The sequence below is a fragment of the Triplophysa dalaica genome, chromosome 21 (genome assembly GCF_015846415.1).
Source record: "Triplophysa dalaica isolate WHDGS20190420 chromosome 21, ASM1584641v1, whole genome shotgun sequence".
NCBI classification, from domain to species: domain Eukaryota; kingdom Metazoa; phylum Chordata; class Actinopteri; order Cypriniformes; family Nemacheilidae; genus Triplophysa; species Triplophysa dalaica.
Genome location: NC_079562.1, coordinates 4,511,705 through 4,539,316, shown reverse-complemented (window position 1 = coordinate 4,539,316; position 27,612 = coordinate 4,511,705). Strand labels below are relative to the sequence as shown.

Sequence of the window (27,612 nt, the reverse complement as noted above, 5' to 3'; positions counted from 1 at the left end):
ATTTTGAGAAATGTGCTTTAGTGTCCATACAATGGAGGTTAATGGTTGTCAACAGGGATGTAGCGATTCATAGTAAGCCGGTTGAAAATCAATTATAATATGTGATGATTTCGGTTGAGACATTAAAAGAATCTCAGTACATGTTTTGAACAGCAGGGGCTGCAATTTTTGGCAAACTCAGTAAACGTGGATATGCTGATAGTTAGGAAAAGCATAGACAAAGTCTTAAGTATTGTTCATTTTTTATTTGATTTGGAATTGGTTTAAAACTGTAATTTAGTTTTGTTATTTGACACGAAAACAAATATTTTACAAAGAATTGCGCACCATTAGAGAAATAATAAAAGGGCAGTTGTTCATTTTTTATTTGCCTCAACTCATTCTGTAAAAAACTCATGAATAAAATTGCATTGTGAGATCAGAGTTGTGAATCGCATCACATCGTGAGCTGAGTGAATCGTTCCATCCCTAGTGCTCAGTGTCTTTGGTAACCACAGTCTTCAAAATGTATTTTGTGTTTCACAGAAGAAAATCATACAGTACATGTTTGGAATGACATGAGGGAGAGTAAATGATACAATTTTATTTTCAGGAGGACTATCTCACCTCCTCTGTACTGGCACTGAATTATTTACAAAATATCTGTGTAATATTAACACGATATCAATAATCATGGTTATTAATTTGACAATTATTGTCTATAGCAGAAGCAATAATGCAACACCCTTAGTTATCTTCTGACTCTATATTATACTGTAAATGTACAAAAAGTACGGTTACAAGGATTTAATCGCTACTATAGCGGTTTATTGTAGATGATCTGCTAACTATCAAGAGACATAAAGGGAAGGTGTTGGTCATCATACATCATAATCAAAAGTGGCACATTTGTCACAAGTTGCTTGGTATTCCCAGATGGTTAGTTCACCCAACAATTGTGATCCAGGTCTTGTTTTATATTCTGGGTAAACGACAGAACCTGCATTTCTGGCCAAACTACTGGATCACTTCAAGACTGCAATTGAGCCTCAAATTGCCGCCACATTACCTGAGCTGCTGCACGCTTCAATTTGCAAACTTGGCAGGGTGTGGGACTCAACGATAGCGCAGAAGGGTACAGTCACACCTGTTTTCACACACACACACTTTACATCTGGTGGCCATCCCTCTTCTTTACCAGTCATGGACTACTCAAGCAGGATAATTGTGTAAATGTACTGCAAAATTGGTTCAGCCTGTGCACTTGCGTTACGGGAGCTTGACATTTTTTTCATGCTGCTGATAAGCTACAGGCACAACGTGTCTTTGAAATGGCTGGGTGTCCCGGACAACATATTTTCTCATCAGCCCTTCCTGCTGATCGCCCACCCGCAGGCGTACACAGATGAACTCATCCGCAAAGTGTTTTCGACGGCCTCTGCTGCATCTGGTGCGCACTGGTTAAAAAATATTTATCTCAGACATTTGTCAAAACTTTGTGTTTAGGATGTAAATATTCATAATCGACAGTGTACGAAATTGCCTGAGGATATGGGCTTCACTATATGGGTGGTCGAAAAGTTTCAGTTGGGTGTAAAATCTGAGGCACATAAAGTGACATATGTGTGTTGCCATAAAGAGTAGTGAGGGGTTTGTAGTATTTAGATTCCTGTAGGGTCAAAAACACTACACAACAAAAAATTGTTTAGACACAGTTCAGAAAATAGGGGTTTGTCGATGCATAAACACAAGTGTTTATTAAAGTATAAGATTAAATATCATGTGTGCCATATACAGTTTTATTGTAAATAAATGATTCTTACTTTCTCTTATCTTATTTGAAACGTTGCTTTTAACATAAACCACATTCATCTTTCAGATTGCGACTTCCGCGTATCTCTTTCTCTTTTTTGATGAAGTGTACACGAGGCTGCTTGTAAATAAAGCACATTCTTTAAAGATTTCTGAAATTGAACAGCTTTTGAAAGTTGTTTAAGATGTAAAACTCTCAACCTACGTGTACAATATGCACAATTGCATGTCTAAGTGATCTGCTCACGAAATCAAAGCATGCCTCTGGAGCATAGTTGTAATGTGAGGCTTTGACAACAGACAAGAATGAGCTGCAACAGTCCAAGTGCAGTGATATTGAATATTGAGGACATCGATTGACATCTGTATTGTGATATTGAATCGTTGACATGATAATCGTAATCAAACTGGCCCTTCTGAAAAAAAAACAATAGAAACCATTACAGAAATTCTATGGTTTCCATTAAAATACCATAATGAACCATTAGCTTTTTCCATTAAAACCATCACGAAAATCCTTTTTTGTAGTGTGTTTCAGGCCTTAGTCCAATATTATTTAACATCCCCCCAATAGAATCCATCAAATACCAGTATAACCATTACAGTTTCCTTTAAAACCAATAAAAATCCCTTTGAAACCATTAATACAATTACAACTTCTTTAATGGTTTCTATTGTTTATGTCAGCATGGGTTTGAGTCCTTGCCGAAAAAACAATGGAAACCATTGAAGAAGTTGTATGTAGGTATGTGATGGAATCAATTGGTGGGATGTTAAATCCCACTGGAAATATGCCCGAAACACACTATTTAAAGCTATTGGGTGTAAGGATATACCAAAGGAAACCATAAGAATTTATGTGATGGGTTCTATTGGGTTTCTCCAGTTTCTTGTTTTCTTCTGTGTTGTCAACATTTTGCTATGCAGGAAGTCAAAACTTATGTTATGCCATGGAATTTTTGTGTTCCAACAGTTACATTTGCTTTTGCTCATTGTGGTATCTGCTGGTTTCGAGGCAGTATAGTTGACCACAGTAGGTTTCAGACAAGTTTAATGCAGAATGTAGTCTACTGACAGCGTGTTTTGCAAGTGTGCTTCGAGTTTAATGGGATCATGTAACTGACCTAGAACACAAAAGGAAGATAAGCTCCATCGTGTAGACTTAAAAAGGCATACAGCAAGTACAGTCATTAGGGCACGAGTGTCCAAATTACCAAGATCGAGCATGTGCTTTTGTGCACAAACATGCAGCCATGGACAGATCAATAGCTCAATTTAAATTAAATTTCCAACTGCAATCAAGGAGCAAAAGTGCTTCCCTCGGTTGGATGGTTTCCACAACAACCGGAGCCAAGTGTGTTTTGTCGTCACAGGCTGCTCATTCCGGTAAAGAAGAGATCAGCAAACAGTACAAGGCTCAGTGTTCTTGGAGGTGGAAAAAAACATACTTCAAAGTCCATTGAACAAAGCCATCAGCGAGAGGTCTAATAGTGCTTTCATACAAAGCAATGTATCCAGACGCTTCTCAGCTGGAAGTGTTCCCAGAATGCATTGCCAGTTTCAGCCAGGCTCAATTTAAAATGCCAGAAACAAAGCAATCGCGGTAACTGAACATGTATTGACTGACGTTTCGACTGTTGCCAAGTATATGATCATGTTAGTAGTTGTTTGACAGCTTGCTCTGGAAGATGAATGCATTTAGAAATAGTTGAAATGCTTGGAATCAATTTATGTAACCTTTTCAGTATCACTAAATGTGAAGATTGTAGATTTTTGAAATACATGAAATGTATTATACATGAAATACAGTTTTTAGTTATTTCCGTTAGAGAGTAAAGTATACTAGAGATGATATTCTACTCTATATATCACATTATATATAATCCTACACTATTGAAGGCTATCTATAATAATCTTAATTTTGAAATGATCAATGCTTCATTTTTACTGTATATAAAAAAATTCAAAATGCAAATATGTTTTATACTATTGGACCTTACTGTATATTCATTTTGTAATGCATATATACCTGCATGATGTCCATAATAATTCAAAGTTCTCTTTTCCTGTATCGAACATCTGCACTACACAGTTTCTGTTCCACAAATCCACAAAAACTTAATGGACCATATAAAACACAATAAATACTGAACTTTTTACAGTAAAAATTGCTTAAAATCAGCCACTTAAGGTTTGATGGGGTGAACTGTGTGTTGTGTGTGAACTGCTGATTGAACGTCTCCAAGGGTTGTAGTTGACATAATGGGTTTCTGGGAATTTAGGCCATTTCAAAAGCTTGGTTTTGCCTCCGGGGAAATAAAAATCAATACACAATTAAAGTATTACTGGAAACGGAAACTCTATTAAAGTGTACTGTAAACCTGAAACGGCGGTCATGATACTTTTAACCGACCATCAACATCTAGTTTTGGCTGACCGTTTTTATGTACATGTCAGACCTCAATTATACTGGTTACCACTATCGCTTTCAATGTAAATTAGTTAGGATTACATTACAGCGGTTGTAATCGGTTTCATGCCATGGCTATTTACTGTCACTTTTGCACACAAATAGTATACAACAACACATCAAATTGAGTATTTATTTATCATGCTTTTCATTATTTATTATTATTCTCTTGTTTCTGCTTTGTGGTTAAAAAACATCAAATGTTCTGGCTTGACTTCCTCTCACAATCTCAACAACCTTATACTTGATGAATTCACTCAAAAGAAAAAACTGTCCTCTCTGGAACAAAACCATTCTCATAAATTGCGTATAAATAACATGCACCGTTACAATATCGTGTAACAGGTACGCTTAAGTTACATTTTGCGTGCATACAATACGCCATTTTTGCGTTGATACGCCAATATTAGGGTGCGTGCATGTTAAACGCCGATTTGTCGTATTAACTAAACATTGTAACCAATTCATTCTTTAAAAAAATCTATGTTGGAACAAGCTGGAAATGCTAAACTGACTATTCTCTAAAGACATAGATGGGATGATTTGTGACATATAAACGTTTGACAGACACTAACTTCTCGAGCGATCATTCTATTTTAAAAAGCTCAGCGCACCTCATTAAATGATATAAATGTGTTTGTCCCGCGGGATTCACCTTTGTAAATCTTTCACAGCACTTTCAATAGTCTAACCTGAATAATCATTCTCTCTTTCTGTATCTTGAGGTTTGCCTGAGATAACAATGGAAACCAGAAAATTGCAGGTGATTGTCTCTTTGTTTTTCCTGATGAAGCTTTTGAATGATATTGCATTTTTAAATTTGCTATAAAACAGAAATCTAGCTACAAAAGGCCGTATTCATGAAGATCTTGTCATCTATTGCCAATTCAGTCGGAGCATTTTAATATCGACTCCTCTGTCTCTGAGTGCATTATTAAAACAATCTACCCACAATTCCACCTGAAATGGTAAGCCGCATAATCAGCCTGTAACCTCTCATCATGACACCATTAAAACATCAATCAACACTTTCAAATAACCCTCAACCCCTTCCATTAAAACCCACTCTGTAGAATGGAGCATTATGTTGCCGGCCTAGCAGATGCTTTTCATTCAAACAAAGTAAAGGACACTAATTGCACGAAAAGTCTTTTTGAAGCAACCTGGCGCAATAGCAATAGAGCGGGACTTTTTCCAGTCGTTCTGTAGGTCACAGGTCAGCCCAATTTGGGAATGAACCTCAAACCTTTGAGTTATTATCAGCTCAGATCCATAGCCATTACATGACCACTGCACCAGGTAATGGGCAAATTATGACAAAAATGATCACTCATAAGCTTAACCTTTAGAAAGAGCAAAGAGAATTTGTGTTTACTTTTCAGGGGCTTTAACAATAAATGTTAAAAGTCATTTTAACAAGTTTAAATAACTCACTTAACCACATTATCATATTAATGCTTGATCTCTGGGCGAATAGCTGAATATAATAAACATTAACTTAGCAAGACAATGCCAGAAAACCTCCATAGGGAATAACTCACAGTCTTCTAATCATATTTGCTCCCAAACAGTATGCGGAAGTGAAATTGTCAAAACAGTGACACAACTAACTTTAGTCTTTTTAGTTAGCAACATAGATGTCAACGCTAGGCTTATTTTCAAGGACAATACAAATACTTATAGAACATATCCTAGATGCACTGTATGTCACTTTGGATACTCCCAGATCCATTAAAATGTTAAACACTTCCACCACCAGATGTTGAAACATGAGATTTGCTTTCGTTTAACCACAAGAGCATCAGTGAGGTCATGCACTCATGTTGGGTGATGAAATAGCAAAACTCCATTAGTGAGAACACATTAGTTAATGTCCATTCCTTATCTTCGGCCATGTCACCAGTTATTATTATTCACAAAACTGTTTTTGTCTTGTTTTTTAATTGCTCTTATTTGGCAGCAAACTAAACATTCAATTAATGCTGTTGTTTTATCACTGTCCTAAATTGAGTGCCATTTACAAGTTTAAGGTGTGATGTGTGTTCAAATCCAATGAACCTAATTGATATCCTAGTTATTTTTGTGCCAAAAATTTACCGTTCTGAATGAACAGCAGCTACGCTAATTATTCTCTTTATTCTCTTACCGCCTCTGCCTCGGGAGGCCCATCCCGAGGTAGGAAGAAGTTCCACCATGTCCAGACGACCGACAGATGCCCATCCCCAATTTGAGATTACGCCAGCTACAGCTGCAGACTGACTGACCATCCCAGCTCCATCTAAGGCAATTCCACCACCAGCCAAGAGAAATATGACCATCGGACCATCCCAGTTACAATATTTGGTATTAAATGCTAAACTAAAATCACATGTCACCAGTTTGAGTGCAGCTATGACACGTCAGAGGGGATCTGGCCCTCCCGGTTGAGCCTGGTTTCTCCTGAGGTTTTTTTGTCCATTAATCATCATTGGAGTTTGGGTTCCTCGCCACAGCAGGGCAGTGTTGGCCTGCTCACCGGGAGACTGCATTCATTCATTTATTTATTTAATTAGAAATTAGATATTATTTATTAGAATGATCATACTCGTTGTATAAATACCATGCACTGTGCTGTATTTTTATTTTAGTGTAGGGCTCCTGTAGTAACAACATGTTGAATTCCATGTAAGGGGACCCGAGGTGTGTGTGAATAGAAGTAGCTCATCAGGTAATAACAACGCTTCATTAAGTAAGGTCTTTCTTTTCCTCCAAAGATTAGTTATTTATATTATATTGCATTTTCATCCAAGAATGCTCACACAGTATCTTTAAGTATATGTGTATTATACTGCACTTTTTTCTGTGACAGTAGGACTTCCCAAATTATTCATAACAAGAAGCAAGTTTTTGTAAGACGGTTTTTAAAGAACAATGTTTTAAAAATGTTGACATGCTGATAGTGGGCAAGAAAAGATTTAAGTAGTAATGTGACCAAGATTTATAGCAGAAACAAGCAACACAAGTTTTGAAGAGTCGTTTGCTTTAATAAGCAGCATTTTAACTATTAACATATCTTGTTAATTAAAAGAAAATTACACCAGAGCCTAGAGGTAACATTTCTTTGTGCAGCGTCGCTGAAACTATTATTTGCTAAGTCTGTAGATGTCTAAACTTTCTTCTAATGAGAATATTGGCAAATACACCTCGCACAAATTTCACATTCACAGTTGTGGATTAAATAGTTTTGAGTGTAAAGAGTTTTGTCTTGCTTAACAAACAGCTGGTAATATAACATTTAAATGTACGATCAGTTCCCTGAAATATAATCACATGTAAAACTTTCCGCTCATGGATCCACACGTTACTTTGGCCCAGCTTTCTACAAAACTCACATAAAATGTTCAGAACTGCCAATCACAAAAATAAGCCAAATTACCCATATAGTTTGGCTGTGGTTTAAATATAGCTCTTTCTAACCCATCCCATGGTTGAGGAAAATTGTGGTCTGTTGGGGGAAGCCAGAGAGGAGAGAGATCTAATTTGGTATTCTCTCCGAATCTCTTGTATATTTGTCTGGAACAATCAGGTGATTACGGCAGGAGTTGAATGGCAAATCAATGGCGTGCCTTTACTTGTTGTTGCTCGCACTCTCTTGCTGTCTCATCACAAAGGACGGATTCGGTTCAGGCAAACACATAACTTACAATGCAATTTACTAAAGGTTAACAGGCCGCCAAGGTTAATCTTAATCAGATCCATCCGGTTCGTCTGTACAGAGCAAGATTCCTAAAAAACAGGTTCTTGGCTTTAAAGGACAGCACACCCAAAAAATATTAAGAACGCTTATAATCAAACACCTCATGGCAACCATCGACCACCATAGTTGGAAAATGACAATTGTAGTCAAAAGTGCCCCAGAACTGTTTGCTTTCCCACATTCTTCAAAATGTCTTCAAAATAAAACAGCCAATATGCAAGCTAATAGGCAACTTGTTGAAAACTGAGAATTTTCCCCCAACCTAAACTGTTACCGGAACAACTTGAGAGTGAGTAAATGAAGATTTTTTACTCTTAATAAAAATATATTTTTATTTTTGTGTGAACTTCCTTTAAAGGGGTCATATGACACGGCTAAAACTAATATTATTGTTTGCTTTAGATGTAATACAATGTGTAAACACGATTTAAGGTTCAAAAACGCTGTATTTTCCACATACCGTGACTGATTGTATCTCCTCTTTGCCCCGCCTCTCTGAAACTCACGGATTTTTAACAAAGCTCATCGCTCTGAAAAGCGAGGTGTGCTATGATTGGCCAGTTAACCAGCGTGTAGGGATTGGTTGAATACTGCAAGAGGGTGATGAAAATGTAACTTCTCATACCATATTCTGAACATCAGGCTGCGCCGGCGACGATGCAATGAGATTTACAAGACCGCCCACCTTACTTGCGTATACATTTGGGCGGTCTTAGTCAAATCATACCATGAACTGACGTAGATTTGTGGGGGTGTGATTACACGAGGGGTTTCAGGCAGGTCTGGGTGAGGATTCGCTTTTAGATCTAATGCATCTTTTGTTCCGACACTTTAATTTTTGCAATTTTATGTGTCGACTACATGCATGGGCAACTTATAACAACCGAAAAACACATATTTGCACCATATGACCCCTTTAAGAGACACTGTGGTGTATATCAGTAAGTATATCTGTTTTTTGTATAACGACTGCTTAAATTTACAGCTAAAACCCAAAGCACTGCAGTGCAAAATGTAAAAAACAGGTTTTAAAAATAATACGCAGAATTCCTTCATATTGATACAGTATATTGTACCCTATTTTTACAGTTCTTTTACAGTGTGCAAAATTTTACATTCTTCTCTGCTAACAAATGTTGGGCACAGCTGTGCTAGTTTCACATCTTTGTTTCTACTCTCTCTCTCTTCTCACATAATAAAATTATTTAAACTCCTATTTCATCCACTTACTTTACAGCTGTGTCCAAATGTAACGTGTCTACCGATTCATCTTCATATTTTACTTCACAGCCATAACATCATGACTGCTAATATACCAAGACATTACCAAAATAGCAGGCTGGAGATTGTTTAATAAGTTCATCCGAGCACAGAGCGGCAGAGAATCTTCAATCAGGAGGGCAGCGATGACATTTAAATTGACACCTGTGCAAATTAAACCTGGAGAAGGTTAAGCTCTGTTAACACCGTTGCAGTGTCAAAAATCCAGCACAAAGTTCCTTTCCCATGCCTCCTTTATTTGCAGAGGGATTCCAAGTGATGGCTCACAAAGCCAGAAGAGCTCTCATACTGTGCTCTGAAACAAATTATCTGCTTTTAGCTTATCAGGATTTGTAGATAAAGAGTACAGGGAGAAATAAGCTACTGTCAGTATGACCCTTTGGGAGGGTTGTGAATTTGCACGCTGCCATTCTTTTATGTTACTCGGAAGGCGATGGAAGCAATGAAGACTTTGCTTTTTAGGCATTTTGACGAGGTAAAAAACTTATTTCATTCATATTATAGATTGTTTTGAGCAGAGATGGTTTTAAGAAGCTAGTATCTAGAGGAGTTCTTTTAACTCTTGAAACTGTCAAACCAGGGTCATTTTTAACTCTTAACTTTATGCATTTATGGTGCTTAACAGCTATAAAACCACAGAAATGTTTTATTTATTCAACATTTCTAGATGGACTGTGTCCATTCAAGTCCAGTGTCTGTTGACTTTTAACAAAATCAAACCTCAGGAGTGACAAAGACATCCAACAGCACTGTGAAAGACAAAAAAATAAAATATGTTGTATAGCTTAAAATTTATTAAGAACAGCATTTGAGGTCTGAACAAAATGCAGTGCATCTTTTCTGTTATTTTGGCATGTTTTTTCAATTTTGGTTCTCTGCAAATAGAAACAATATTTTAATTAGAAATTTAGAAGAAATATTGTTAGTAGCTTATAGAACGAAACAAAAGTGATAATTTTACCCAATCACATAAACTTGAAAATATATATATTTTTTCCACAGCTGTAGGCTATATAGCCTATTTTATCAGTATGGTCATTCCATGGGAGTCAAACCTGTTGCTAGCACCCTAGATTTAAAAAACCTGGAGTATCGTAAACTTTCAAAAGGATTTACTAATATAGGAAAACACATTGAAAGATGAAAGAACACCAAAATAGTAGAAAAACAATACATTCAGGCAATGTAATCTCATTTTTCGATCACAAAACAAATGCTTTACCATTACGTTTCCATAGGAGCAACATCTTAACAACATTTTTCGTAAAACCCAGCAAAACTTGCTGCCACGCTGATTAATGATGCAATTAAACCGTTGGCATCAAAAACACACATCTAATCCACATTTCAAAGGTTCATTACGTTTTTTTTAGATTTAATGCCATTCTTAAATAAGATATCCGTGAAAGCATTTCCCTTCGACCATGTTCCTAAATTATAAGATAATGGAGCGAAGAGGAATCAATACCTTAAGTAATTTCAGTTTAGTGACTCCGAATCAAACACCAACCCAAACAAAAACACATCCGCACTTTTCCACAAAGCGAGCCGAAGTCATGATATCACTTGTCTCCTGAATAAAACATGTGTCCAATTTAGATTCAGTTGGCTTCATCCTTGGGAGCGATCTGGCCCGACGGGACGTAGAAGAGAAGCTACATCTGGAAATAGTTTCAGCAAAAAGTTCCAGTCTCTGCACCCTTTTACTCGCCTCATATTCATGGATAATTACATAAATTATGCAACTCTGATATAACCCTTCTCTAGTTCACTTTTGTGAGATTTATCCAGAACGCTTCACTTGAGAAGATAAGTGTGGACCGGACACAGAGCGACACCTGTCCCACCAGTACAGGAAGTGATGACTCACCGCACCTGTCATGCTTCCTCCCTCAACATGCTCGTTTATAGACTAAAGTTTTCAAGATTCGCATGTGTTAGTGCATACTTGATAGAAACCACCCAACAAGATGATTAATGGACACATTATATTTCCATCTCCCTTGACTTTTCTTGGTCAACTTTAGTGAAAGCGACTTTAAAATCACCACCCGGCTCGGCACAGCAAGCGCGTTCCTATCGGATGAGTGGCCTAGCATGATTTTCCTCAATAGATCAATAATATTAATCCCAAAAATGAACTGGGCTACGTTTGGACAACCAGAAACCCGATAAGCACGGCTGCACCCGGTTCGGCACTTGTCGCATTCTTTTATCCACCCGGAAGGGTTTCTGTGTGTGACACGTATCGACTTTCTTCATTCAATACTGTCACCATGATAGATTTTCAGTCCTTTGCAATAACTCCCCACAGTTTTGAACCTCTCCGCGTGTATTCATCCCTTTTTGAGCCTCATACACACAAACAAACCGATCCAAGAGTACCAAACATTTACGGCTGTCAATCAATGCCTTCAATGTTTGAATAACAAAGTCCAGCATATAGAACTATTCCCAGTCAGCATGAATAATTAAAAAGGGCTTCTTATAGACTTTCTTATCCAACGGTATACTTTATTCGCTTGGACCAAAATAGGCCTTTGGGCACAACATGGTTTTAACAACCTAGATGCACTGCAGGCTCCAAAGAAATGCCTCCTTGATCCGTAATTAATAGGCCGGACTCACTTTTAGCTTCCCGTCGTTCCCGCCACCCATATCACCATTCTCAAAAGTGTACTTAAGATTTTTTTATGGGGTTGTTATAGAGGGACTAGATAATAATCGATGAACAAGGAGAGAGAAAAATCTATTTGGTCCGGTGCGTGTAGATAAAGATGAACGAGGTTTATTAAAAGGCCTCTTGGCTTTGAAACGCAAGCGTGAGATTATCTCCAAGGAAACGAAGCACACGCATCCACTCTCTTCAATTGTCCTCTTTCACAACTTTCTGAATGTCTCATTGTTCTTTGTCATTTCCTTCTCTTGTTTGATTTGAAAGACTCTGTAAAGGAAGATTCTTTCGCAAGAGGAATGACGAATTGCTGGAGCCGATGGGAGTGCAGAAATTAGTGCCACTGAATGTAAATTACTCCCATTGTAAAGGATGACAGTCGGGAGACGACAGCCAGTTAATATTTTTCCACAGTTCTCAGTTGTGCCAGTGAGTCGCGATAATGGAATCGGAAGTATTGTTTCAACTTTTACTTGGGATCAAAGCTTTCGAAAAGGCCTTCTTCGGTTCAGTGAAACTGAACTGTTCCTTCAGGTTAATACACCTGCGAGTAGCCTACTTGATTCGTTTCGTCTCTTTTCTATTCTTCATGCTTTAGACTTAAGCAATTCATAAATGCTGATTTTTTTATTTAAAAGCGTAATTGTAAAGAGAAAAATAGGCAAATGAGAGGAGGTGTTATGCATATCGATCAACAACTTTGAAGACTTTTACCAACAAGATGTTTTTGTGTGTGCAGAGCGCCACCTGGTGACACATTTAACCACACATCACACATAAAACCTTAAAGCAGAAGCTCATACTCATCATACTTTAATACATCAATGCCAATAGATTTATATTCGATTTATAATATAAATGATTCGATTAATTTAATCTCAAGGGATAAGATTTTCATATTTTTGAGCAAAATTTAGATGAAGTGCATAATAGTGAAATAGTGCATACTTTATTATTATATTTTGACATTTCATACAGAACAGTGAATTGTATTATATCAAAGCTGCCAGCAAGCATCACAACTCTGTATTTTCTGCTCAAACGCATCAGCGAATCCAGATATAGATAAATGCATAAAAGTATATTTGCCAATGCTCCATATATTTCTGTAATTTATTTTGCAACCTTTCTCAAGGAAAGCTCTTTAAAACGAGTGAAAAAACATTAAATCTGAAATGTAGTGAGGTGAAAGTTTAAAATACACAAATTATTAAAAAAAACTTCGTTTTAAGACTTCCAACAAGGGTAGAATTAAGAATCAGAATTCAATTCTGTCATTTGTTACATAAATCATACATAATCCGCCATTTATTTGGATAACAAAAAACAAGGCACGAGTTAATCTGTCGATTTTAAAGGGCTGTAATAAAATAAGGCATATGGCTCCTAAATTTACAGTCTTAGAAGTAAAACGTTAAAAAAGTACTTTAAAACAGTAACAGTAACACATAAGTATGTGAAACAGGGACACTTTAAACCATGTAGAAATGAAGGTGATATAAATGATTGCATATTTCTAACAGACAAGAAAGCCTTTTAATAAAGCGCAATAAAAGCAAAGGGGGAGATTGCAGAATTTAAACTGTTGGGAGTGAAGAGTTCGAAGGTTGAGTTTAAAGGTTGTTGCATTCTTCTAAGCCTATTACATCATGCGCTACTTTTTGATTCCCTCTCAGACAGAAAATGTTAGGCTTGGGCATACATTAAATATCAAATAACACTCTTAGATCAACAGATCAAAGCTGAGGCCCAGGGCCAGACACAGGAACGGTTTTAGCTTTGAGGAAGGAAAAACATCTCAAATACGTGCTGGATGATCACAAGCCCTGTGAAAGTGTGCCCACATCTAGAATCAACTTTATAAACATGCAAGTACACATATATAGCATAAGACAATATAAAATGCATTTGTTTGGTTAAAGTTTCAATGATTATACGAGCTTGTTAACACACGACAACAACATTTGGTGTGAGACCAATGAAAATCTGTGGGCTTCTTATAGCAATGCCAAAAAGACGGATATCTGAAATACATCATTTAAGTAAGACTACACAGATAAGACGCAAGATACCAATAAGTAGTCCAAATTTTCTTTGGTCTATTCTTGAAGCACCACTGTTGGAATACTTGTTCAGCCTTTGGCTCCTCCTGTAGTTGAAGAGGTCTACTTGCGGCCCAAAGTTTCCGCTAGCTTCTTGAGTCTCTTCTTCAGCTCCAGAGGAAACTTCTCGTAACATTTCTTACACACTGGCTTCATGTCGAACTCCACAAACTTGTTCCTGCAAACAGCATCACACCCATTTAAATATGTTATATAATAATACTTTTTGTCTGGATGCATTTGCATCACATTATATATTTTTCATGAGGTGGAAGTATTTTACTCTATTTGTACATCTTTCAAGTCTGTAGTGTACTTTATCAATGTTTTTATTTAAAGTTTTGTATTAATTACATTAGAAAGCATATATCATAATTTTTTATTCAATCCATTTAATTAATTCATACCTGTTCCAAATAAAATATATATTTTTAATCTTTAATAGGTACATAAGTATAATAAGTACTTAGTACTTTTCTTACTTATGATTTTTCAGTAAAAATAAGAAAGTACTAGATTTTTTATGTAATTAAGTATTAAAGGTAAAATATATTCATAAAATCAAGTGGAGTAAATAGTTTGATATATGCCTAATACTATAGCACAGTAAAGAATACACAGAAAAAAACACATCTAATGATGTACAAATACTTGAAAATGTACTTGAGAATAAAAATACTTAAGTACTGTCAGCCTCAACAATAATACATACTTAAATATGATTAAAATGATAATATTTCAACAAAACACCTTTACTTTTAAAGGTCGTGTACAGTAATATAGGTCTATGTGTAATGGAGAATAAACGAAAACGTAAAAATCCCATGTCATTCAGAATATGACAAACAGGTTCACCATATCTAACCAATGACCAATTTAAAAAAACTGGAAACATCTATGAAGAAAACATAAATGAAATGAGACACAAATGAAGACACTAACCAATGACAACGAGTGCAACAGATGAAGAGATAAAGAGAGATAGAAAAGGGTTACAGACAGACAGCGAAGGCTTTCTTTCGGCGTTCACGAGAGTCGCGTTCACGCTTCGCCAAACGACGTTTTAGTTCTTCCGGCAGCCGCTCGTAACAGTGTTTACACACCGGCTTTAGGTCCACCTCCACAAATCTGTCCCTTCAGGGCCACCGAGAGGCAGGACAGAAGAAACGAGCAACAAGAGGGAAAGCGGATGGGAAGAGGATACAGATTTTAAGTGGGAAAGAAAAAGAGGATGTGGTGCCATTTTAAGAGCAGTGGAGAGGATTGAGGGAGACAGAAATAAAAAAATACAAGCATTAGGAGTACAGAAAAGTTAGTAATGATCCAAAGAAAACATCAGAAGGGCACACAGCAGCCGAGAGACCCAATTTAAAGACACTTTACTGAACAGAACCAGACAAATGTACAGATACAGAAGAGTCAATAACAAAGAAGAGGAAAGGGTGACAGCACACAGCTACTCAATCTTTTTGCATTTTAGATTCACATCCTCACATATGTCTTACCTGAATAACATTGCGCTTTAAAGAAACCTCTCACAAGCCACTTTGCATCTCCGGTGACTTCATTAAATAGTGTGTGAGATCACTTACTTGAGGGTGAGCTTGGTGTTACATGTTGCGCAGGAGAAACAATTCACACACCAAGCCTTATTCAGAGCAGAGACCACTGAGAGAAAAACCAACAAACAACATCTTAATATTCAAACTTATAGCACCTTACCCAAAACAACTGCACATCAGAGCACAGTTTTGATGTGGAAGTAAACAGTATTTACCGTCTCCCTCGATCACGCGGTTGCAATGGTAACAAACGTCCCCGAAGAGCTAGAAACAGACATAACTGATGGTTTAGTTTCAAGCCAAAATCAAAGCATTCACATCACAACCCACAAAGTTTCCTGCATTTCTTAGAATTTTCTTGGAGAAAACTAGGAACATATGAAATGCAAATATGAAAATTGATTTGTGAGATTCTCAGTCGATGCATTGTACGCAGATGGGCCTGTTATAGTTTAAGTTGCAATCCATGACCTTTGGTTCTGTATCGCCATCTCTCTTTGAAACATAAACTTGCAGGTTACTTTGCATGGGTTGAAGCCAAATGACATCAAACTGACATTTCCTGCAAAATAGAGTCTGATGTCTCAACTTTGAAACTATTCATAGAATATCTAATCATTGTGAATCCGTGTTAGATAAGGAGAAAGTTTTGAACACGTTTCAAACTTTCGACCAATGAAGAAACAGACTATGACATTTGCGTTCATGTACGTGTGTAGAGCATGTCTCAGTTTTACTTGCGTTACCTGGTTGTAATGGGTCTCGCAGTAAGCCAGACCTTTCCTCTCATAATGACGGTGTCCCAGGAAGGGTTTCTCGCACTTGGCACAGACAAAATGCTGCAAACATACACACACATCCAACATTTAGTTACAAGGATCAAATATATACAAGAGACCAGAGAGATGTTAGATTTTATAAACATGATCTTCACCTTGTGCTCACACAAACATACAGAAAAAGAATTTTGCTAAGTCATGTTTAACTTTCAACTCAATAATTTGTGTGATGGTTAGAAGATTATCACTAGCCTGGTATCAGAACAGTTTAAGCCACAGTAGCCATAGTGAAACCTGTGTGTGTCTGTGTGAGTGCAGCGTGTGTGTGTGCACGCTGAGGGCAGAGGTCACATGTTAAAGAACGTCTCCATCAGAACATCTGCCACATTCATCACACTACACTCAAAGTGTCAATCCACACGAACACACAAAGTAAATGGATGAGTCACTCAAGAGGAAAATACAGAACAGAGGCTGACTACAAGGACAAGCAGACAAAGAAATACAGATTGACGCTATTCACATGAGTGCAACTGACTAGACAAAAGATACACTTTTAACGAAGGACAAACAAAGGCAAGTCAAAATGAAAGTGTGGAGAACAAATCACAGAAATTATGCACTGACAATTTTTCCCGTAATATTCAAAATCAAAGCAGAGGACAACAGGGAAAGATTTTGTGTGCCGTATAATAACTAGCACACACATCCAAGATCCTTCTCAACAGCGTTGCACATTTTGTACGTCTCACTCATCTCACATGACCAGTTCAGTTCACTTTTTTTGTTTTGAATCAGATGTGTTAAATAAGAGAGAGACTTCTAGTGGATTCCAGTGGATTAAACAACACGTCAACCCTCATTCTCAAATGAGCATGTTTAACAATATCGGTACAGACACCTAGATTAGCACTGAGGTAAATTAAAATGTTAATAACTTTATGTTAATTCATTTAGGTATTGATTTAGGTCACAGCAGAGGCAACGGTAACTAAAGAGATCACAGTAACACAATGAGCGTGCTGTAGAAATGCTTTCAACAACTTCTTTCACTTACACTTACGCAAATAAATCAAATGTGCAAAAAAAAAACTTTTATCTCGGTTAATCACACTGTCTGCAAAGCAGACACACGCACCTCAACATGCCACTGCTTGCCCATGGCATTCACCACACGGCCCTCGATCGGACGCCTGCAGGCGCCGCAGATGGGCACGCCCATTTTATCATGGCAGGGGAGGCAGTAGAGTTCACCCTTCAGTTCACGGGCGTCAGCCGTCAGCTCCTTACTGTAAACCACACACAACACCTCAGATTTCTTTGAGAAAATAGACGCAGCAGTTGAAAATTGCTCGGCGCTGCACTGACCTGCAGTTGCTGCAGTTGAAGTGGTCCGGATGGTAGGGGTCGTTTTTGAAAATGAGAGGCTGCTCCTCGATGATGGCGTGACACTTCTGACAGATGTACTTTCCGAGTCCGCGCGCCTTCTCGCGGTTATGACACGGACGGCACAGGTGGCTGGAAAACACACACGTGTGAACAACACCCACTTCATGTTGCTTCAAAAGAATGATAGGTTCCGTCTCATTCATTACACTTGTACGTTGCTTATCACAAGCACATGGTAACTCCTAACTGGCTACAGACTCACCGGCCAGCGTTTTTGACGAATCCAACATCAGCGAGTACGGCTTGGCAGATATTACAGCAGAAGCAGTCGGGATGCCAGCTGTTATTCATGGCCTTAATCACACGCCCAATTATAAACTCTCCTGCGGGAACACGAGGAACACAATTCACAATTAACACAGCCAGTCAATGACATCACCTGTTTGTGTGTTTGTCTAGGTGTCTGCGTCTTACCACACTGATGACAGCACGGAGCGAACAACATCTGGAAATCACGCTCACAGTATTTTCTTCCCTCAAACTACGAAGACAGAAAAGAATCATTCAAACAGTAAAAAGCACATTAGCTATAGTGAATACACATTGGAGCATATATGTAGTCAACTCTATATCAAGTACTATTCAATATAGTTATTTCAAGCATTACGCTACATCATACCTCATAAAAGAGCCCTTCTGGGAACTGCTGGAAACACTGGGCACAGACGAAGCACTGCTCGTGATACAGCTCACCGTTACTGTTGACGATTTTCTCCGTGGGGGCGAAGCCACTCCTGCACCGTTCGCACGAGGCGTTTGCCAGGGCATTAGCCATGTTGCTGTTAGAAACAGATCGATTACAGGATAAATGGAACGTCAGTACCTGCGAGCTTTCTGATGTTAGACATTCGCATCCAAATGGATCAATGTTGTTCTTACTATTTAAAAACAAAGCATAACAACTCTATTTAAGTCCGTTCAGCATTTTCCAAATGACTCCGTTATGAATTAAGAGAAGACTGACTGCAAACAATGTTTACATCACACCAACAGCATGTTGTCTTTTAAACAGACATGACCATTCAGAATGAATCACAAGTGCTTCCCCAAGACCGACATTTCTCCTCTATGACATCACGGGTGATGTGGCTTTTAAAGAGGCAGGTCGTCTTTGGAGCTTCCCCTCAACTCTCTTCCCCGCTGCCCGGGTGTCAAAGAAGACTGTTGATTCTAGACTGCGTTTCCTAATATGGTAAACTGGCGCTGATCTGATTGTGTACTAGTGTAACACAGAGCTGATCCAAGAATAGATATGTGCGTTCGGGGGGGTATTAAAGGGTTAAAAACGTATTTTGCCTTGTGTTAATAACTTGGCTTATGATAAAAAATCATGAATAAAGGAGAACATCATTTACAGGACAACACTAGAGCTGACACTCCTGTGTGAGGAAGTGGGAGATGTTGATCATCACCGTGTGTCCGTGGACAAAGCTTGTTTCTGTCTGCGACTCGGAATGTGCATTTGTGAGGAGAACAAACTCCCGACTCCTGATATATTTAACAACTTGTGTGTCTTTTCTCACTGTGAATACATACTTTACGGAAATTGGTATCTGATGTTAGAGCGTTAGAGTAAAATAATCTCCATAAGATTCATTGAGTATCTTTGGTCATTTCCAGTTTACTGTAGATCTCGGTGAAGGAAGCAGATTGTATCCGTCTCTTTAGGGAGATCTGTCAATCCAAACACAAGCTTAGGAATGTTTGGATATCTGAGTACATGAAAGTTTCTCCCATCAAGCAGAAAAAAAACAAACAGCTCACAAAGCACTTATGTGTCATGATTTTTTTTCTAATGTGCAATGAATTTGACATTGTAAGGAGATGCATTCATGAACATTTTTCAGACATTAGCGTTATATGGTGACTGGAGTATCCCAGATTTCACTGATAGTTGTGTATCATAGAACTTTGTGAGCGAGATAAATTAATTTGATATTTTTGGGTACTAACGTAACCATACATTCAACTTAGGTTTTATTAAGCCTCGTTATGTAGCCGGTATATTGCACAGTATCTGAACACTTGTGGTGCGTGTCCCAAGAAAACTCCACTAGGGAGGCTAATTAGCTTAGCATCCACCCATAACCAGCAGTCATTTTGCTTTTATAATAACGCTTTCCGTTACATACGTTTAACAAAAATAGTCCAATGTTACAAAAGTTAAAAGACAAACTGCGATGAGTCTATGAAAAAATATACAGATCGAACAAAATTGTCGATATCTGAAAGATGCATCTCTGGGAAAGAAAATAATATAAGAGCAGCATGTTGAACGTATTTACCTGCCCGTCATTTCCGAGACACCCAGCATCCCCTTCAAGGCGACTTATCCAGAGACTTTATCAGATTTTAATCGGACACATATGACGCCCCTCGGATCTGTTGCTTTTCCACTTTTTTTCCTTTTCTATCAAAGATAAAGACGCTGTCCTGAATGACGCGGTGCCTCCACTCTGTTCACACTTCCGGGTTGGGTCACGTGCGAAAATTATGACACGAACAAATCAAGTGAATACTTACGAGTACGCTTCAGAATGTGTAAAGCAAATTTATCTAGAAACGACATTAATATTGCATTTACTCGTTAATACAAACTTTGATGTATTTGTGCATTTTGCAGGCGCTTTCTCCATTGCATTGCCTTTATACATTTAATTGTATTTGTATGTGGGCGTCGAACACACAACTTGCGTTTCTAACGCAATGCTCTGCCGATTGATCTACAAAAACGCTCCTCTATAATATTGTTAAACTGAGATTTGTCTCTTTCGTAGGAGTCGTGGGTTCATTTAACAGTTTGGCAGAAATTGGCGCATGAGCGAGTGGAAAGGCTGGACCACAGAAACGGGCGAGACGGTAAGCGTCTACACCCCTTCTTCTGACGTCAGCACACTTTTGCGTACTTCTATCAAACAGAGACTTATAAGGCATTAATATCGAACAACCGTTTAATCAGCGTATTAGAAGTAAGAAGTCCAGCCTATAAACCAGTAAAACAGTTTTATGTCACTTGAAAGTGAAATCGTTGCGTCGAATTAATAGTTTAGCACTAACAGTCCTCTTTGGGTGGGATCTGTTCGTTTAAAGAAAACAATAGCGCATATCCACCTCACGAGGGAGCTGTTGCGTTGATCATGGATCTCCGAAACAAGAGAAAACTTACTTGAGGCTAGTGCATAACACATTGGAAGTGTTTTAATAATAAAATAAAACATGACTAGTAAGAGTGTATAAGAGTTCAACTCAAAGTTTTTCAAATAAAATAAAACAAAATAAATAAAATAAAATAAATAAAAAATAAAATAAAGCTTTCCTGTAGCTCAGTGGTAAGAGCATTGCGTTAACAACGCAAGGTTGTGGGTTCGATCCCAGGGGATTGCAAATACCTATGTAAAATGTATAGGATAAAGCAATGTAAGTCGCTTTGGATAAAAGCGTCTGCCAAATGTCTAAATGTAAATGTCTAAATGTAAACATGACGAATAATTGACATAACCAACCAATAGCTCTGTCTGTCTAAAAAAAATCTTGCCATTCTCTCCTTTGCGTACTTCAGCTTTAATCTCCCTTTGGCCTAGTAAACGAATGGTACTGTTTACCGTGATTACAAAATGTTTATTCGCTCTCCTGCTTGAAAGTCACTCTGGATAAAAGCATCTGCCAAATGAATAAATGTAAATGTAAATGTGGGTCACCATATGTTAGACATGTAATACAGGGCAGCTAAAGGTGTAACTGGCTGTTTACTCGGCCAGTACACATGCTTGCAACAGATTCAGAAGTTGGCCTCCATAAACCAAAGTGTAAATAAATGGATTAGTTATAATAATACATTTAACAACTCCAACACCCCGATGTTACGACTTTCATTCACGAATAGTAACTTAAGGTTGTTGGGGGATTCATCCAAAATGAAGGTAAATATAATAAAAGCCAAACAACAGCTTACAAATACACAAAATTACAATATGCTTACAAAATTATTATTGTGCTTATGATTTCTCAATTGTTGTATGCTTATTAAAGACTTGATAAAAATCGGTTTACTTGTTTGTTGAGATAGTAGCTAATGAAAAGTATTCCGTGCTTGTTTATATAAGTTATAATCGGTCTAAAATAGAGCTTGTTAATCAACGTCACGCCGCTTTGAATGTTGCGCCATTTTGGGAGGATGAGTGGTAGTGTTAAATGCAGTGGTATATAGAAGTGCTATTCTGGTGAAGGCCACTTCTTCTTTACCACTGCAGTGTGCTGCAATGTCAGTTACAGCATCTGCTAAATTTAACTATCTTCTCAGTTTTCCCACTCGAAACTGCCTAGGTTCTTCCTGTGAAATGCGGAAGTAACATGTTCATATAGCCCATTTAAAGTAAACGTCATCAGTATTATATGTACATTAAATTAATGTGTCTTTATGTATTTAATTGATATATATAACTTTTCTGCAATATACCACCTGCTGTTGTTAGAATAAAGCCTTAATCTGTTCAAACCTAATGATATGCCAATAGAGTACAATCATGGTATGAATTAGATTTTGCAAGGTGATATTTGCACTTCTAGTAGTCCATGAAAAGATCATTTGCATCAACAGCAGCAGTGAGTTAATAAACAGGACAAGTTATTTGACACTGAGACTGGCTGTGTTTGTTCATATGCATTTAATAAAAGAGCAGCCATATCTTAATCTTTCTACTGTGGTTTCTAAGCTATAATATTGAACACAAAAAAACTCCCCTTATACGTTCTCATTTTTTGGGGGGCCTCCAGGCTCTGCCCTTTAATCTGAATTCATCACCTCCCCATTGTCGTTGTCATGGATACACGTTGATGCACAGAGCTCTATCCAAAGTTCTGCTAAGATAAATGTATGATTGTCTAATTAGCATCCAGAGTCCTATAAAAACGGTATAATCACCAGCACGCCCGTGGTGGATCAAAATTAGAAGATGCTGTGAACAAACAGAGTCGTGTCACATGTCAAGGTCATCACCGCATTAGAAATGTTGAGGAAAGTCATCATCTAAAACTTTGAGACCAGGAATAAATAATCCTGTTATACATGTCATTGCATGTGTGCGTGCGTGTGTGTGTATGATTATACGCTTGAGCACCTTTACGGTATATTTATTTCTCTGTCCTTGACAAGCTTTGTTAAGAGGTTATAAAAATAGAAAAGCAACTGTGTTCTGGCGTAATGATCTTCTTCCAGATGGGTTTATATACCTCACATGACTTTGGTAAACCATATCTCTAGTCTTCATACCTGTTTGTTTTTCAGTTCATTGAAACACTGATTTGTTTATAATATTTATTTTTAATGGCAAGTAACACTTGCATCCATTTCTTATCTGTATAATGCGGTTTGTGTAAAAAAAGTGTAATAGTGTAATTTAGTGAAGATTTGCAATCGAGTCAGTAGTTAAAGCCTTTATGATCCTTTCACTAACTAAGAAATACTGTAGATAGATCACGTGGGACAATCAACAGACAGGAATCCTCCTGAACACTTTCCATTGTTTTGGTTCTTAAGAAACACTTGCAAGTTCTGTTCCCATCCTTCCCCGCCGTTGCCATGTGAACAGCATAGCTTGCAGAATTGTGGCAGGAACCACAACCTTGTATCATGCGTGTGTACATGTGGCTCTGTGCATCTGTGTGTATTATACACATGAAGGATCTGTTGAGTAATCAGCATCTCTTCAATGAATATGGACTTTTCTGTTTCATCTAGACCTGGGCTTTTCACTGTGCACTGATCGCATGTCCTATTCAAAGCCTTTCAGACCGTAATATGCAGCCATCAGATTCTTTTCAGATTCTCAGAGTTGTATTTTTACACCTCGTTAATAATGTGATCTTTCAGAAATATGGAAATCCATTTGAAATAGCCGATGTGACTTCTGCAGGAAAAAAGGTAAATACTCTCAAGGGATTATTTGAGTACTGCTGCCATACTGTGTAGGATGATTTAATGTGCAAAACAGTAAATCATTTTGGATTTTAATGATAAAACATTACACATGATAAAAAGATCTATTCTCAAATCTATATTTAACAGTGTTATTTAAACCTTTGTGTTATAATATTGAGTACAGAAATTATATGACTAAGACTTATTAATATACTGTACAAAAATAACAAAAAATGTCTCCATGTTTAACTCACCCTCAAGGCATCTCAACTGAATATGATTTTCTTGTAGAATAATGCAATCTGATTTATATTACCAGGCATGCTTTCACTTCCAAGCGGTAGAATTTTTTGAAGCTCCAAAAAGTGCATCCATCGATCAAAGAACGGCTTGACACGGCAATTAACGCAACTTCCGGTGACGAACGCGCCCATTTTCATTTTGTTCCAATAATAAATAAATGAGGCATTTATAAAGCGCTTTATTGTGTATTGCTATACACCCAAAGCACTTTACAATCATATGAGGGGGGTCTCTCCTAAACCACCACCAGTGTGCAGCATCCACTTGGAAGATGCGATGGCAGTACAACGGTGCCTTTGCGCTCACCACACCTAGGTGGAGAGAGAGATAGAGCCAATTCAGAGGGTCGGGATTATTAAAAGGCCATGATTGACAAGGGCCAGTGGATTACACCCCTACTCTAGAAGAGCCATGGGACCTTTAAAGACCACTTGGAGTCAGGACCTCGGTTTAACAACTCTACCGAAGGACAAACCCAGTCTGACGGCAGTTCGTGGCATAGACACAAAATTTGGAATCTATTCATTTGTGTTCATGGACACGAATATCCACATTTTTTTCGTGTCAGTGAGCATAAACTTTTTTTAATGTCACTCAGCACGGCTTTCGTATTGTGTCACTCAGCACGACTTTCAATACTCAGACCCGTGTGTGTACCTACATTTATATACGTAAGACTTAATATCAAAAGAAGTCGTACTTATTTTAGGATTTTTAGGCTATGATAACCTGTAGCTCACTTCACCCCGAATCTTTAAATCACAGCCACAAAGGTTTATTTTGCTAAAAAGCGAGTTTCAGGAGGTGGCAACAAGTGTATGAATGGCTCCCTAACCCCGCCCCTAAACCTAACGTCACAGGGAAAAGACAAAACATAATAAAACACACAAATGAGTTCGTAGGAAAAAGAATACACACGAATGAGCCACCTTGTAAAATAGGCACGAAGTCTCCTTAGATTGCGTTGATATATACATGTGAAAGATAACGCGTAGTAGAATAAATTCGATTGAAAATCGTACGTTGTGACACGAATAAAAACCGTGCTGACTGACACGAAAAAAGGGGGAAATTCGTAAAAAGGAGTCGATAGATTACAGTTTGTGATGATAATGTCACAAATTCCCGCGAGACTGTGGTGGAAGGACTGTAGGATTCCGTCTCTGTGTGGGAGTTTCGTCACCGTCACTTGCCGGAAAGACACGCCCCAGGTTCAACTCGATTTCCGGAACAATTCGACGCTTTTTGTCGTGTTCCCACCGCGTTCGTTCCATCCTGACCGCGAGACATATCCTAATAAACAATTTAAAACATTTAACTATTTCGGTTGTTTAAATTACACAATGGAGAATGCAATCACATTTATGATATTGATCGTTTGCCGCTATGTCTTTATCTAGCGCCAAACGCGCTTCGTTTTAGGTTTTAACACGCCGTATTTTAACAGTAGTGCGGACACGAAGATCAGGTAAATGGACACACGACAGTAAACAAATACAGCTGACTTATATAGATCAGATTTGTGATATTTTATTAACACTGATGTTTTTATCTACTTTTAGCATTAGCATTATTGATCAGCATGTAAGCATTTGTGACCCAGAGAAAACCCAGTCCAAAGTCTCATGATCTAATTAGCTATTTGATCAAAGATTAATTTCACTAGGATTTAAATCTTTGAAATGCCATTATTCAGTCAATATTGCAGATATTGTTGTTATATTATAAGAGAATATTCTGTAGGAAGATTTTATGTAGGAAACAGTAAAAATACTTTTGCTGGGATTTCACAAGAAGGGTTACGTTTTATACTGAACAGCGTTGTAATTGGGAAATTATTTAAAGATAGAAGTAGTTCTGCTATGAATGGCATAGAAATGCTAATTTGGTAAGTACATTTGTTTTCTGTTTTATGATGAGAGCATTTTAATTGTTACAATGCATTTGCTGTAATAATATTATTAGACTTCTATTAAGAGGACATTCCCCTTAAGCCACAGAGCCTACAATATATGCATACTGTGGATATCAATATATCAAATAGATGGCTTTATAATATTAAACTGGGCTAAATTGGTTAAATATGTATTTATTTTCAAAAAACATACTGTCTGGACCTTTGTTTGGAAGAAAATATAAAGACCAGACCTCTTGGAACTTTATGCTTTGGCTCCTTCTCTGAGGCAGCGTCTAAACCAGCAAGATAGTAATGTGACATAAGCAAACGCTGATTGGCTGAACTTCTGTTGTTTGGCTGTTTGTCAATGTTTGACAGACGTGCTTAAATGAAGTAGCTGTCGACTGCCTTACGTCACAAGATAGTTCCTTTTGCCAGTACGAATGCGATCGGGCAAAATGTGAAAAAGTTCACAAACATCAGCTCTCTTTACTCGTTCTGGTACTTTGTTCCTGAATTGATCTGGTCAGAAAGCGCCTAATGCTTGTTGCCAAACCGTTCTTGGCCACCATTGACTACCATAGTTAGAAAAAGTTTGTTAAAAGTGCGCAGAACTGTTTCCTCTCCTACATTCTACAAAATATCTTATTTGTGTTTAACAAAAAAAACATTCTACTGTGGTAGTCAATGGCGGCCAAGAACTGTTTGGCTGTATCGTTGGAGATACTAACCAGCTAACAGTTTCGTAAGCTGCACATCCATCGTTTGAACCATATTGCTTCAACAATATAGTTGATGACATCACAGTGGTGGCGGATGAATAACGTCCGTTCAGATCAAATTAATGTCAAATTATTGCTGTAAATAACAAACATTGCGTCCGAAGACTACTATAGATATCCTTATTACGACCTGTAGCCCATCTGAATACGGCCAAGAATGTTTGATGGCTCCCAAGTAGGTTTTTTTCATTGTAAATTCATCGTATTTTTACTATGTCTTCAAGATAATGGGTCAAATGATAATCCTGATTATTTTGCACTACATTTCAATCACAACCACTATTATTCTGTCAATTTATAACTTTTCTATTTCTGCACATCTGCATATTTATTACACTTTACAGCCAATTAAAGCGTGTTATTGTATCCATGTGTGTGCTTGCTATTAAATCTCATGACTATTATTCTTAATGAATTATGGGAGGCAGAAATCACAATTAATATATGATTAACTGTATTTTTTTACCTGTTTTATCATCTACCAATGGTAATACAGTCAGCAGATTGTTTACCTTTGTGCAGTAGTATGCCTTCCCTTGCAGCAAGCATAATGAGCCATGAAATCACACAATTTTGACTATTAAGTAAAAGGAAATTAGAATTTCTTTTACCAAATTCTGATTCAAATGCAACGAAATATTCGCGATCTGATCAAATTTATGAGATGGTTCATGGAGTTAAACGCTTTCGAGCGCCTTCTGATAAGCTTTGAATGGCGATTCATTATTTGAAAATGAGATAGAAGGGGTGGGTGGAGGGGGGTTGGCTGAGTGACGAAGAAAGAGAGAGAGAGTGATAGTGCTGCCAGTGTCTGCACACCACACACAGACAGTCCCATCTCTGCTGTCTCTCGTCCTCTCTCTCTCCTC

General features: G+C 37.7%; 1 protein-coding gene across 2 annotated transcripts; it reads right to left on the bottom strand.

Annotated features, from left to right (window-relative positions):
* Window positions 1–12,882: 12,882 nt before the first annotated feature.
* On the bottom strand, window positions 12,883–20,325 carry lims1 (LIM and senescent cell antigen-like domains 1). 2 transcript variants are annotated; one of them, XR_008905018.1, is made up of 10 exons: window positions 20,130–20,324; window positions 18,464–18,623; window positions 18,259–18,325; window positions 18,047–18,167; window positions 17,764–17,913; window positions 17,534–17,684; window positions 16,363–16,455; window positions 15,832–15,880; window positions 15,055–15,722; window positions 12,883–14,232 (listed from the first exon to the last, which is right to left on the bottom strand). XR_008905018.1 is itself a non-coding variant. In XM_056735196.1 (10 exons), the coding sequence occupies exons 1-10, from the start codon at window positions 20,156–20,158 to the stop codon at window positions 14,118–14,120; spliced, it is 1,011 nt and encodes a 336-aa protein (XP_056591174.1). In that variant the 5' UTR covers window positions 20,159–20,325; the 3' UTR covers window positions 12,883–14,117. The 2 variants fall into 2 exon arrangements, 1 of the variants encoding a protein (XP_056591174.1); XM_056735196.1 differs by having other exon boundaries at window positions 15,647–15,722; window positions 20,130–20,325.
* Between the last annotated feature and the right edge of the window lie 7,287 nt (window positions 20,326–27,612).